Genomic DNA, 14,201 nt, shown 5'->3' on the forward strand with positions numbered 1-14,201 from the left:
GCCAGCACCGAGCCAACATGCCCAATCATTTTGGCACAGCCGCGTTTGAGATTGGGCATTTAATCAGGCTGCAGTGACAGTTGTTGTCCAACAGCTTCAGTAGGTCCCACAGTCAACATTGAACATACTTGAGTAATCTACCACGTTGGGTTGATACCAAGTCTTGGGTCGTTATCCAGAAGCCTGCAGCTGTGGGGTTCACTCAATCAACGTATGAACATAGTTGTTGCTTTTATATGCGATTACTGTAATGCAGATGGTCCGTATGCACCCTCTGGCTCGACAGGAATCAGATGTCGGGTACATTAGCTTCATCCATCAGGCCATTCGCAACCCAACGAACATCCATTTATATTCTCTATGAGCCCTCCCACTGCTCGGCGAAGTAACCAACCAAGACCAGAATCCATAATAAAACAAAATTCGCCATGGTTACCAAAGCTCAACAACGCAGGGTCTATCTTGCCTGCCGCAACGTCTTCACTGGTGACAAAGCGCTGCTTCGAAAGAAGAGAAAGATACAAGATGAAATCGCAAGACGGCCAAAGGCCATGGCTTCCCTCATCAAAGACTTTGGCCAGGAGGAACTCACCAAGATCCTGATGGGCATGCTGGAACGACGAATATTCGAGTCGGATATCAGAGCCAAACTTGAGTTTCCAGAGTTGTTTCAAGTCTCGCCCGAACAGCATGCGATGCGTGAGGAGTCCGAGCTCGATGCTGCGAGATCAATGTCTGAGGCTCTCGAGGACATTGCTGAAGCTGAAGACACCGAGGAAGTAGAAGTTGATGGCTTGGTGTACGAGATCAAGAATAGTGAAGGTAATGCTAACTCTCCAGCTTGGTAACTTGTTCTCACGTTGAAGCCAGATGAAGCAACACCCGCCGGCGCAGTCTTGCCACCGATGCCGTCGCTGTATCCGTCTTTCATCCCATATAAGGCACAGCACCTGATACTGAACGAGGCACAGCGTCTACTGGAAGAGAGTTGTTTCGATTTTGCCCAGAGATGGATCCCCCAACTCCTCGAGGACAAGAAATGTGAGGCGCCTTGTGCTATCGAATTGACCGAGTGGGTTCGGCTCCTTGCCCACAGGGTAGGAAAGCTTCCTCAAGGGGCGATCGATCAAGGGGAGCTCCGCGCGAAAGAGATCCTGTTCGCCACAAGCAATTTGAGGCATAGTGCGGTCCACCGGCTGTCTACATCCGCTCGCGGAATCCGAGATCTTATCAAATCGTAAGTCTGCCTAGTTCCTACAAGGGCGGCGTAGGTCCTTTTCGTTACATTGTCTGTCAAGCAGGACACGACTCTCACATACTCACTAGTTCTACTCCCGGGGGCACAGTGACTGACATGATTGCAGAGGAGTGGAACTCGCATCAATGCTCCAGGACCACGCGCGAGCACTGCAACTGGAAGACTTCTGTCGGGAGATCGACAACAGCATTCAGGCTATGGAGCTTAACAAGAATGACCTCAAGAACAACACGACGACTGCTTTGCAAGTTCTCCAGAAGCAACGCGAGGAGCTTGACAGACAGGAAACAGAGATCTTCGCAAGAATGATAAAGGATGATGAGGAGAACAAGGGTATCATCGGGAGCTTACTTGAGGACTCAGTGAATAGAATTCTGAATCGAGGCGTAGAAAACGAGACGGCCTTGGCTGAAGACACTGACTTGGGTGCTGATGAACAGGAAGACCGGACAAATGAGGTGGTGGACTCGATGCAACAGAACGTTGAAGGCCAAAGTGAGTTGAATGGCGTAGGCAAAGTCAATGACGGGCCGCACTTGTCGTGAGAGAGTAGTAGAATCCCTTACTGTGGTTACATATTGCTTATTCAAAGTTCTATTCATCTACCGCATTATACAAGACGAAGGGAGTCAGTAACCCCAGTGTACAGTTCCTTGAACCATCCCTTGGGAAATCACTCCGCGCTGATACTTTATGGCCAAGTCTACTTTACATGGGCGGGCTCGTATGTAGTGACATCACGATGTAGTCTGTAAGACTAGTATTTGTTGAAAGCCGCACAGAGACCGCGTTCAGGAAGCTCTGCCGCTGAGTCTTCCAGACCGCCGTCTTCCCAGCTCAGGGATGGGTTGAGGAACAACAGCCTCATCCTTAGTCTTTCTTGACTTCTGCTTCTCCGCGGCTGGCACATCATCTTCCTGCTTCACTTGACTGACCTTCCTAGCCTTTTTGGCTCCGTTAGACAGGACTGGGGCTTCGTTCTCCGCCTCTTCCTCCTTGATTGCCTTCCGCTTTGTTCCATTTGGCTTCTTGGTCGCCGGTTTCGTTTCGCTTTTGGCGGTGGAGTTGCCTTTCCTACCAAAGTACTTGCTCTCCGTCTCATCATCTAAAGCCTCAATCTCCTCCTTGGTGTCGGGAACAGTTGCTTTGCCGGTTTTTTTCTGGACGCTGGGAACGACACAACTAGTCCGTCCACCCACCGTGATGAACACAATCTTCTCGCCAGTGGGGAGGGTGGTTGGGTGGTCCTTCTTGCCCTTGCCCCATCGGTGGTTAAACAGCCAGTCGGAAGGAAATTGATCAGAGTCTCCAAGGACGCCAACAGCCGTGTCGCAGACATATCTTGCCGCCTTGTATAGCTTTGCGACATCTTGATCACTGAAGTCGTCGCTGTACTGCTCCGGATGCAGCTTTGCCTGGTACATGATCTCATCTCCAACCCAGTTGCCAATTCCACTGATCATGGCTTGATCAAGGAGCAGGGCCTTGATGGGAACGTGTCTGTTTTTCATCTTCTGTCTTAGGTAATCCTCGGTGAAGATGTCCTTGTCGACGACAGGGTCCGGCCCATTCTCCTTCAGGGGAGAATGCTTTCGAATGTCCTCGCCAGGGCAATCGACAAGCCTAACCCGGCCGAAGCGACGTGCGTCGGTAAAGGCTACTTCGACCTTGGGGTCGCTGTCCGTTTCCAGTTGGAATTTCCAAAACTTGGGCGGCCACTGGGCCTTGTCGTCCTTGGACTTCTCATAGTACCGGGTGTATGCCGTCTGCTCGCCGCGGATGTGTATCCAGCCGGTCATCCCGAAATGCATAACCGGATGAGGAGGACTGTCGAGCAATATCCAGAAATATTTCCCTTGGCTGCCGGCGCCGACGACCTTCTTGCCAGTCACAGCCTTCTCAAAGGCGGGCCCGCTGGTACCAACTTTGCCGAAAACATTGGCATCTTCTGGGGCCGTTGCCTTCTTGATCGTCTTGCCAACCAGATGAAGGCGTAGGAAATGAGTAATCCGTGCAACTTTGTGACATGTCAGTACGCGTTTTCAGGTAGTACTTGGGCAAGCCGCGCCCACCTTCGGCGATTTCAGGCATGACGACCTCAATTGCGCTATATTACACTTCGAAAGCAGTTGTTTAGACTCCCAGCTTTCAGATGGGCCAGATGTCGTTTTACTTTTGTTGCAGTAGGGCAGGCTATCCGGGGACAGGAGAACTCCGAGGGTGTCCCAGTCACTTCCAGCATCACTAGGGCCGCAGTCTGGCGCGCCTTTCATCATGTATTCCAGGCAGCTAAACCCCGTTTGGCGCCGCCCCAATGGTCAGAGCTCCCTAGCTTTTAGCGCCGGGCTTAGCGTAGTGGTTCCGTCTACTAGGCCTCTGCCGGGGGACCATCGTCCTGACCTGATCCCCGTTCGATGCCCCGCAAATTGTTTCCAGGTGTCTTTTCTCACCAACCTACAATCTCAATGATCCGTACAGGCATCGCCTCGCCCTTCTAGGCTTGCTTCTCATCGTATCTTTACTCATAAACGTTGGTAATGACTTGTCCTCCACCTTATGAGTGCATCGGAACCCATACCTAGCGGCCAAGTCTCTACCAACTCCAGGCAGTCCAGCTCCATCGTGATCGCCTGTACCCACAACTCATCATACCTAATCTACACGATTGATGAAGTTGGGGTCCTTTCACGGACGCCCAAGTCTGAGAGTTCCGCCGGTTGCTCAGTCTCTGTCAAATAGTAGCCTCGGCCTGTCTGTCACTGTCTTTGGTGGGGTTGAGTACATGAGGCAAGAGGTCTACAAAGATGGTCAGAAACATCATAGTCCTCTCGGGCAATTCCCACCCGCGTCTAACGGACAGTGTCTGCAGTCACCTTGGGATTGCACCTGGCGACCGAATATTAAGTAAATTTTCGGGTGGCGAGAGTAGATGTGAGATCCAAGATTCCGTCAGAGGCAAAGATGTCTTCATCATCCAGACTGGCGGAGGTGCCGTCAACGACCATCTCATGGAACTGTGCATAAGTGAGTCGTCCCACCTGCTGCTGACGAGTTTCACCTCTACAGATCCGCATCTAATGTGATGGTTCCAAAGTGATATCTGCTTGCAAGATCGGATCAGCAAAGAGAGTTACCGCTGTGACTCCTCTCTTTCCGTACTCCCGCCAACCCGACCTTCCGTACCGCAAGGCCGGAGCACCCTTGTCGAAGCCCGCTGCTGTGGTGCCAAACGACAGGTATACGTTCGAGAGTGTCCCTCCTACGCCAGGCCCAGGCAGGGTCAAGAGTGCCGGGTTCAACCACGGAGCCGACCTCAGTAAAATGCTCAACAAGATAGCTTTCACGACTGATGCGGCAGGAGTCAGATCACACTCCAGTTCCATAACTTCCCAGCCCGGTTCTTATACGAAGCACGATTATGACAACATTGACCCCTCTACTATCGATCAGTTTGAAGCCAAACCCGGCTACAAGCGCTGGGTTGCGCAAGCTGGCACTCTAGTAGCAGATCTGCTGACATGTGCCGGCGCTGACCAGTACGTATACTTGCTACCTTGACAATCTCGCCAAGGGCCGACGCTTTATTTTTGTGGTGAGTCATCAATGCTGATGGGTCGTCCCAGTGTCGTGGCTCTAGATCTTCACGATCCTCAATACCAAGGCTTCTTCGACATTCCTATGGATAACCTGTATGCCCGGCCTCTGCTGAAGCGCTATATCCAACAACGCATTCCGGATTACAAAGACGCGGTGATTGTGAGCCCGGACGCTGGAGGAGCGAAGCGAGCAACTGCTATTGCTGACGCTCTAGGCATGGAATTCGCTCTCATTCATAAGGTAAGATTTTTCTCTCTTTTGGAAAACAAAGAATTACCAGCTGACCCTTTTCTAAGGAACGTCGCCCGACCAACATCACTGATCGTCAAAATGCGACGATGATGCTTGTGGGGTCAGTTGAGAATCGCGTATGCATCGTGATCGATGACCTTGCAGATACATCCAACACCATTACGCGGGCAGCGAAGTTGGTTCGGCGTGAAGGGGCCACGGCGGTGTACGCGTTACTGTCCCACGGGGTTTTCAGTGGCGATGCTCTCACACGTATCAATGCATCCGCCATCGACAAGGTTATCGTGACCAATTCAGTGCCCCAGGAAGAGCATCAGGCGATCTGTCCTAAGCTTGAGGTCCTCGACGTTGCACCAATCTTTGCTGAAGCTATCAGACGGATCCACCATGGCGAGAGTCTGAGCAGTCTATTTCAATATGGCTGAGTCAAAGTACGGGAGCAGACTGCTTCTTTTTGATTCAAATACGAATGGTGAACGAGTCGATTGCTATTCCTCTGAGTTCCCATTGCTTATTCTCTGTACCCGTTCCAGGGGTTGGGGGCGGTCAGTCCAAGATTTGTGATCAGGACTTGGAATCGGATCAGGGTTTATGCGGCATAGGGCTTGGGGGGATAGCTTGATTTGAAGCTTGATCATGCGTTAGGCAATTTTAGAAATCAAGACACCGACCTCGTGATCATGCACCGGAGATTTTATGCTCCACGTTTTCCGCACATTGGCGTTGTTTGGTTTGAGAAACGTGCCGTTGACAGCAAGGCCCCTGTCCCCTGGCCCCAAGCCACGAAGCTGCTAGAGAAAGTCTTGGGCCACCGTCCATGGGAAGCAAGTCTCTGCTTCATCAAAGTTGCTGCAAAGCAGATGAGCACATGGCGGACAAGGATACTAGGCTCATGACGCTTCCACACCCCAGCCACCGACGGTTTCCCTATAGGGCCCGGCAAGTCTCAGAGGCAAGGCAGTTGCCGAAGCTCTCGACGAACATGTATCACTGCTAAGACCTGTTTTGAATTGTCTCAGCTCTCGTCTATCATATCCCTTCGCTTGTGTAAATGCAAACACGAGGCCCGTCTCGCGTGAGATCTACACCGAGAGAAATAACGGTGAGGCACGACTTTTCAGGCAACCAGGCATCTTGTACTTGAGGCGTTAGCCTGATGCCGCTATACTATGGTACATCTGAGCCCCTGCCCATCCATCAGAAACCATCTCCAGAGCTGACGTCGTCAAGAATTTGGTAGCTTCAGCTAGACCGGCCCCACAGCGGTAGGATGGTGTATCAGTTGGTATACCCTTTCTAGTAATCCTTTGACTCTCAAGACCTCCCTCTCATTGGGCCCAGCTGTATAGTTGATCCTCGCGGCATGAGGCGGCCGGGTCTTGGGGGCACTTCTCACCCTCCATTGCTGTGCGGCGCCTTAATTGCCCTTTTTGGGCAAGCCTGAAGCCGGACGGTGCCGAGCTTCTGCAATCCTTGTCGAGGCGCAGAAAAGAGCCCCATGCACTCGCGGCACTAGACAGCGGTTTGGGGGCCCTTGACAGGCGTGGTGATCGAATGCCCACCCCTTGACCCCCAACAGGGAGATGACATAAGGAAGCCACACAGGAACGGGCGCCGGCTCGCCTTCGATAGTACTTCTGACAGCTCCTGGGTGGAAACATGAAACATCGAAGGCTCGCAGCTGATGGTCATCAGGTAAGAGATGCGCATCTACAGAGTCGAGTTGTTCGGGGGACGCTGAGGCAACGTGTCCCACCTGCCTACAGTTTATCGTGAGTCCAGCGCCGCCAGACTTTCCAGCTGAGCACGCAGCCGCTGATAAGCAGCAGCTACAGTAAATAGTGTTTCGTAATATTGGGCTGGCGAGCTCCTCTTCCGTGACTTGCCGCGCCATTTCGGTGAGCCGCCCAACGGCTGGACAGTCTTGGAATGCGCGACAGGGGAGTTGCCAGCTGAGACTCTATTGGCGACCTGTCAAAACTGCTCATTATCCGAGGTGCATGGAAGAGATACCACGAGACGTTTTCGTGCGGTCGTTACTTTTCTCGGTTTATGGTGCCATGCCGTGTCGTTGAAGCTCACGATGGCACCAGTCCGGAGGAGGGCAGTGTCATTGTCGCGCCGTGGGGCCGGCAATAACATTTCTTTCTGCAGACCGGTTTCCTTTGCAGTTAGACGTTGGGCAGGAGGGTCCCCTCCCAACGGGAATCTGATAGATCAGATCAGCACGAGTGGATGCCGCCCTCAGACCCCTGGCCATGCCAGATCCCCGGGCCTGCGGCGGGTGATTGGAAAATCGAGGAAGCTCCCAACCTAACTATGTATGTATGTAACCTATGCCTGCAGCAAAGCTACGTAGACAAGCACACACACCAGCACTCAGCAAACTCGCAACAGGTGCCAAATAGAGATGGTACGAATGTACGTGTAAGCCGCCGAGCTGCCAATGCGGCAAGGAAGCACGCCTCGGAGAATTAACTATGGGTACAACTTATTCGCAGGCTGGCAGGCGAGTGAAAGCCCATGTCGTCAGTACTGCATGGGTATCATGTACGTTCATTTCGTTCTCGAAAAGCGATGGAACAGCCCAGTTAGTGCGAGGCGTGTTTTAAGATACTAGCCAAGCAGGACCTAAACCGACATCTGTGCTCAGATAACAATCTTCAGCCGTTTTCAGCACTGATGATGGTGGTCAATGTCATAGAAAACGTGGTTTTATTTGCAAGTTAGAGCTCCACAAAAAGGAAAGTCATACAATCACTAACGCCCAGATCGACATCTCCTATCGTGCCAAGTCGTTATTTCATTGCGTGCTAGGCAGCATAATGCTTTTTGCATTTCCTGTTCCGAACATGTTTCTTTCCACGCTGTAGGGTAGCAGATGCCTTTGCAGTGACAGCTCCTTGCGCATGGGCCCCAGTTTTTCGTGATCGTGACCTTGAGGGCTTTCATGAGTTCAAGGCAACGAGAAGGAGGTCAAGAATCGCCTGCTGACATTTTGTACCACCATGAGTGGCCCCGATAGTGCCGGACCAAACTCCCTGCGGGTGAGGTGGTTTCCCCTTGTCTTGGGGTGAAATGAGGAGGGCTGTCACGCCGGCGTCACCGAACAGCCCATTCGGAAACTCAATCACAATCACGAACGTCAAAGCATTGTGTGTCCTGTTTGTCACCAACAGGAACGTTCCCCGTCTGTTGTGACAGGCGATGCGTCCCGGGTCCTGCCCCTGTTCTGATCCGTGTGGTGCGGGCCCCCCGCCAAAGATTCTCGCTACCAAGGAAAGGCAAGGGGGCTAGAGAAGAACGTCGAAGAAAAACGTGAAACCGGTGATTTGCCCGCCATTTGCATCCCATGCTCGTGCGCTCAGCCCAATGAGCTGAGAAGTCTTTCCATGCCGCCTATCTCTTTCCCTATAGAGCCGCGAGGCCACCTGAACCTTTCCCAACGCCGTAAGATGTCGGACAGAAGAATACGCAACTAAGAGAGAGGAGATTGGAGCAGAAAGCCGGAATGGCCAAAAAGACAGCATGTGAAAGAGGTGTAAAGGTGCAAAGAAGCAGCTTATTTCAATAGCCGTTGTTTTCCAACCAGTTGAGTGCTGCTTCGGCTGCGTCCTCCTGGGCACCATTCAGGTTTCTGCCATCGTACCAGAACCGTGCTTTTACAGGTTGACCAGCGACTTTTACTACACATGACCAAGCTGTACGGCCTCCTGAGAGAAAAGTCAGTTCCATATGTTCATTGCAAGCGTTAGCCAGTTGCTGATCGAGAGGCCTCACCTCGTCTGTCTGAGACAATCTGGTATGTTGGTGATGGGAAGCTGCATTGTTGACATTTTTCTACGTCGTATCATCAGTACCGTCATATAAGGCGGTTATGGATCGAGGATACGTACGTTGAAGCAGTTCTTGCCATGGGGCGCTACCGCTGTGACGTGAGGATGGCATTATATCGATCGAGTAGAACTGACGCGTAAAAGCCAGGTGGGTGTCCAAGGTTGATGATGAGAATCGATTATACGAGAACTATTGCTTCATAACAGAGACGTCTGAACGAAACATAAGACCCATGGAACTCTGCAGCCTGAGAGCCGGTGGAGGGTCTTGAAGTAATAATGATCCCAAGGATCAGAGCATGAGACTATGATGTGGCAGCAGAGCCTTGGTTGGCTCGTTTCTAGTTGTTTGCGATGCAGGCGGTAGTGATGGGAAGTCTATTCGAGCGAAAGACGGCATGATGCATCGTGGAAGGAAAGGACGAGGTCTATATCTAACATGGTGGCCGAGAATGGGTATTTCCTTTTTAGCGATAGCTCGGAACTGAAATAGACCCTGCTCCACGAATTGCTTTTTGAGCAGGACTGAAGACAATCCTTGTTTGGGGTGTCGTAGCGGTTTAAACTGAGATAGGGAAGCCGGTACCTACGTTTTGTTTGCAAGGTGGCATGCCACCTCCCCGTGCTGTGGTTTGTTTCAGACCTACCTAGGTGCCGAGCATGTCCACCGGAGAAAAGCCCGTCCACCCTCGGCCGCTGGTTATCAGCGGTAGGAGGAAGGACCTTGCCATTGTGGACAGAAGACTGACGTTTCTGAGGCTCATCGGGTCGTCGGCAGTCGAACTCCTGCGTGAGGATGCACAACAGCCCGCTTGCGTACGCTCGTGGCCTAACCCCCAAGCTGGCCTCTTCCTCTCGATTTACGCTATGCAGCGGCCCTATATTGTTGTCGAACGACAGTACTTCCGAGTGTTCAGCTTGGTAGACAAACGTTCAATGCACGATTGGGGTTTAGTTTGCGGTTCTGACTAGCTACATATTGGCGGCAGGCAAAGACTCATCCTAATCGTCATTCCACGTCCTGATCAGGCCCGATGGAACGGCAATGGGCTGCAACCGAGGCTCAGGTTGCATCAGCGCATCTGAGGCAAGCGAGGGCGCCATAGATTCGAATCTCTTGACCAGATGAGACTGATTGTAGCATGGATGTGGATTGCTGGCATTGCATGTGCTTCCGCCCGATTGCACGCATTCAAGGGCCCTTTACTCTGCTGTCAGGAGGGCTGCTCGGCGCACCTCACCGGTGAACAGCAAGAGGCTCAATCACTAATCATACGTTGCGATGTTGTGGCATGACAACGTGGCTCTAACAAGTTGTCTTCAAGGTATTTCCACCATTCTTCGTCTTTTGCGATGTCGTGTGCAACATGAACGATGACTGGATTAAGCCCAATGCGATGCTCCTTCGCGAGACTGATTTGCGTTGGCGCAATCATCCTCGTGTCTCTGTGGGAAAAAACGCCATGTTTGCTTTTTTCTTCTCTCTCAGTGGATGTGTGGGCCTATGGCCAGGGATCAGGCACTGATGACTTCAACTGAAGAGAGCCACCGGAAAGCGACAGGAGCGCCTGATAGACAGACCGGTTGATCGATTGGGATAAGTTTTGAAAGGGTTGTTAATATAAGAGACTTTAACAACTGCAAAGATTCACATGACATTCCATGGAGGGAAAGTGATTGCGAAACCCACAAAGCCACCGTTCGATCGGAGTTTGATTCGGCCTAGACAAGCGTTTGACAGCTTATCTCATCATCCTACTCACATCACGAATTGGGCTATTTGGCGCTCTGAAGTTGGGTTGCTTTTTTCTCGACAATACGTACCAACAGATGCCCTGACACCTGACAATGTGAGTGGGGTCAACTGAGATGATATGCAGACGGAATCCTCAGTCCGCATCACTATGAGAGTCGTGCTTCTTTCCTCGCGTATGCCAAGCACAAAACAATATAGCTTCTCCGCTCAATCGTATCTCATAGGCCCTATGCCCTGAAATATGTATCTAGAGTCGGTGGGAGTATTGACTGCAGCCATGTCGATCAATACTGCGCCTTGCAGTGTCTGGAGTCGTACCGGGGGCAAAGACATCATCACGAGAACTCTCCATAAAGTATAGCGGTTTCCGGTTTCGATAACATCAGAAGAAGCGGGTTTCCCATCACCTGGCAGACCAGCAGGGTTCGCGACGAACATTGTATAACTACCTTAGTGCAGGTCCCGCCATCACGGCTCGGTACTCGGTACCGTAGTGGAACATGGAACAAGAAGTTGTGTTCCATCGGAGAGTTCGGAGGATTACTGTAGCGCTGTTGTAGGAGTGAGAAGAACACAGTTCACGGAAAAGAAAGGAGTGTTGGCTGAGAGTGTTGAGGCTAGAAAAATGATAGAATCCGCCTAAGTTGACAACCCCTATCCGCAATCCACGTACGAAGCAGGGGTCCCGTCCCCAGAGCATGTGGGCCTGGTAGACCCCCGCGACGATCATCGATACATAGAGCTGAGCAAATGTAAGCCAGTCAAAAGAGGATAGGGTTCCCGTCGCTCCGCTGCTGCATGGTTTCATTCCGGGGCGACTGCACGATGAAGGGGACGAATACACTAGCTTCTACGTTGGGTCACTCCTGCCCTCCCCTACTGTGTATAGCCGCAAGGTAGTGGGGCGCACTATGGGAGGCCGGGTTCAGTGGTTGCAAGCATAGTCAATACTAATTTGAATGTATACACCTCTCTGAAAGAATGGTGAAGAATACTTGTGTGTCCTGGTATGTTTTCTTTTCTGTCTCTCGGAGCGGACAGCGCGGCGGGAAGAAGCATTTCCGCCAGAGGGCAGGGGAGGATATGCTTGGACCATGCAGACACAATGTCTCGTCAACACCTCCGGCTCCTGTGTATTCTTGGAGAATGCACACCTCATGCTCCCAACCCGGGAGTGCCTCATCGTGCATCTCTTGAGGACCGAATCTGCTGCCTGCCACCGGACGGAACGCTACAGAAGCGCAGTAAAGGGCCGAGGCGGCAGAAAGCAATCCCGTCCCGCAGGGCACAATGCTTCTCCGGCGGTGGCATCGAACCGATCAGGGACCCCGTCCTTGGATGGGTGTTCTTTTGGTCTCACCGATCCACGAGGGAGCGAGACATACATGGCCGATTGGCATTGGGTGTCGGCACGCTATCAGCAGACGCGCTGGTATGACACACGCCCAAACTTCGAGCCGCTCGGTCGCACAATGGACCGTAGGACGGCAGCGAAGCCTGTTAGAAGAGCTCAGTCACCCAGTCACCCGTCGTCCGTCGTGATGCCTTCGCCTCTGGCGAGCCGAGAGTCATGGACACACCCGCATAGGAAGTGAAACAGCGGGCGATTGCAGCAAACCGCCAGAGATCAACGAGGATGCACCCTGTGTCACGTGCCGGATGGGTTCAAGTCCTGTGCGGCGAAGCGGCGCCGATGGTAGATTTTAGTTCGTGCGGGATGGGTGCGCCCGTCACCATTCCTACCTAGGTACGTTGGCTATAGCATACAAACTGATTCGAGTTTGGCCAGGTTTGTCTGCGAGTCGAGGTGGACGACAGCCCAGGAGGCTTCGGCTCATGGCACCAGACAGCGCCCAGTCATGAAAGGCGAGTCACGCGGCGGGGTCTCGGTCCAGGCTAGCTCATCCCACTCTGGACCGACGCCGTTCCCCAAGGTCCCAAGGGTCTCCGGATGTGGAGGCTGTGGAGTACCTCGGCATCTTCTGGCATCGGCCTGAGCTGCCCAGACAACTTCCACAGAATGTTTGCAGCCGTCGCGACCACGCTCTCTCTTTAGCCACTCTGCCTTCGAATATACATTGCCTTGTGTCCCGGCTCATTCGCAAGGTGCACTGCCTTTGTACCACTTCGGTTGAGTGAGAACACTCAACTTCGCTACGTTGCGACACTAGCTTTGAGCGTCCAGGATCAGCTGACAGCTGACGACGACGACGACAACAACATGCCGTTCGACACGGAGCTCACCCGCCGCCTAGGCATCAGAATCCCCGTCGTACAAGGCGGCATGCAGCATGTTGGCTACGCCGAATTGGCTGCTGCCGTCTCCAATGCGGGCGGCCTGGGCATCCTGACCGCCTTGACCCAGCCAACTCCGGACGACCTCAGGAAGGAGATCCGGAAGACCAAGACCATGACCAAGTACCCCTTCGGCGTCAACATCACCCTGCTGCCCGCCCTCGTCCCCCCGGACTATGCCGCCTACGCCCAGGCCGTCATTGACGAGGGTATAAACATTGTGGAAACGGCCGGCAACAGCCCCGGGCCAGTCATCAAGAAACTCAAGGCCGCGGGTGTCATTATCCTCCACAAGTGTACCACCATACGACACGCGCAGAGCGCCATCAAGCTCGGCGTTGACTTCCTCTCGATAGATGGCTTCGAGTGTGCTGGGTAAGTTGTTGGCCGACGAGCCCGAGCTCGCACCGGGCGCGGCTGCTTGCGTATCGTTTCGCTGACCGTGACTGCAGACACGTGGGCGAGTCAGACATCACCAACTTCATTCTGCTGAGCCGTGCGCGCCAGTCGCTCAAGGTTCCGTTCATCGCCTCGGGCGGATTCGCCGACGGCCAGGGCCTGGCCGCTGCGTTGTGCCTCGGCGCCGAGGGCATCAACATGGGAACGCGCTTCATGTGCACCGTTGAGGCCCCAATCCACCGTAACATCAAGGAGACCATCGTCAAGGCCCAGGAGACCGACACGGCTCTGGTCATGCGGAAGTGGACCAACACCACCCGTCTGTACAAGAACAAGGTCACAGACGAGGCCATCAAAGTTGAGAAGGCAGCTACCGGCGACAAATTCGACGACATGGCGCCGCTCATGAGCGGAAAGCGTGGCCGCGAAGTTTTCATCAATGGCGACCCAGACTACGGTGTAAGTTTACCTGCAAGTTGACCATTTGAATACTATGCTGACTATGTGTAGGTTTGGACTGCCGGCCAGGTCATTGGGCTCATCCATGATATTCCCACGTGCCACGAGCTGGTTACACGCATCGAGAAGGAGGCGGAGGAGACTCTGACAGCCAAGCTGTCCTTGGCTTCATCCAAGGCAAAGCTATAAGGCGCATGCCGAAGACGTGGTCGTGTGTTCGAGGAAGTCCGTCGGTGCCGCCACATGGAGTTTTTTCAAACCCAAGTCCAACTCGTGATTTCCAAATGTTAGATAGAGGGGGCGATACAGCTAGCAAGATTTAGAGCACCTGATTTTGAAGCGGACCTGT

The 14,201-nt window shown here is 52.9% G+C and overlaps 4 protein-coding genes across 4 annotated transcripts; 3 read left to right on the forward strand and 1 right to left on the reverse strand.

The window, feature by feature from the left end:
- Window positions 1-428: 428 nt before the first annotated feature.
- On the forward strand, window positions 429-1,803 carry JN550_010756 (uncharacterized protein; the record flags this gene model as incomplete). Its single annotated transcript, XM_049309046.1, has 3 exons — window positions 429-822; window positions 871-1,237; window positions 1,365-1,803. The coding sequence occupies 3 exons, from the start codon at window positions 429-431 to the stop codon at window positions 1,801-1,803; spliced, it is 1,200 nt and encodes a 399-aa protein (XP_049167282.1).
- Window positions 1,804-2,049: 246 nt separating this feature from the next.
- JN550_010757 (uncharacterized protein) lies at window positions 2,050-3,349 on the reverse strand (the record flags this gene model as incomplete). Its single annotated transcript, XM_049309047.1, has 2 exons — window positions 2,050-3,275; window positions 3,331-3,349. 2 exons carry the CDS (start codon window positions 3,347-3,349, stop codon window positions 2,050-2,052), a joined length of 1,245 nt encoding a protein of 414 aa, XP_049167283.1.
- A 713-nt stretch (window positions 3,350-4,062) lies between these two features.
- Window positions 4,063-5,532, forward strand: JN550_010758 (uncharacterized protein; the record flags this gene model as incomplete). Its single annotated transcript, XM_049309048.1, has 4 exons — window positions 4,063-4,282; window positions 4,353-4,794; window positions 4,882-5,095; window positions 5,152-5,532. 4 exons carry the CDS (start codon window positions 4,063-4,065, stop codon window positions 5,530-5,532), a joined length of 1,257 nt encoding a protein of 418 aa, XP_049167284.1.
- A 7,388-nt stretch (window positions 5,533-12,920) lies between these two features.
- Window positions 12,921-14,041, forward strand: JN550_010759 (uncharacterized protein; the record flags this gene model as incomplete). The annotated part of the gene is made up of 3 exons (XM_049309049.1): window positions 12,921-13,369; window positions 13,447-13,852; window positions 13,904-14,041. The coding sequence occupies 3 exons, from the start codon at window positions 12,921-12,923 to the stop codon at window positions 14,039-14,041; spliced, it is 993 nt and encodes a 330-aa protein (XP_049167285.1).
- Window positions 14,042-14,201: the final 160 nt, after the last annotated feature.

Source organism: Neoarthrinium moseri (assembly GCF_022829205.1).
Source record: "Neoarthrinium moseri strain CBS 164.80 chromosome Unknown scaffold58_Wmoseri_CBS_16480, whole genome shotgun sequence".
Classification (NCBI taxonomy): domain Eukaryota; kingdom Fungi; phylum Ascomycota; class Sordariomycetes; order Amphisphaeriales; family Apiosporaceae; genus Neoarthrinium; species Neoarthrinium moseri.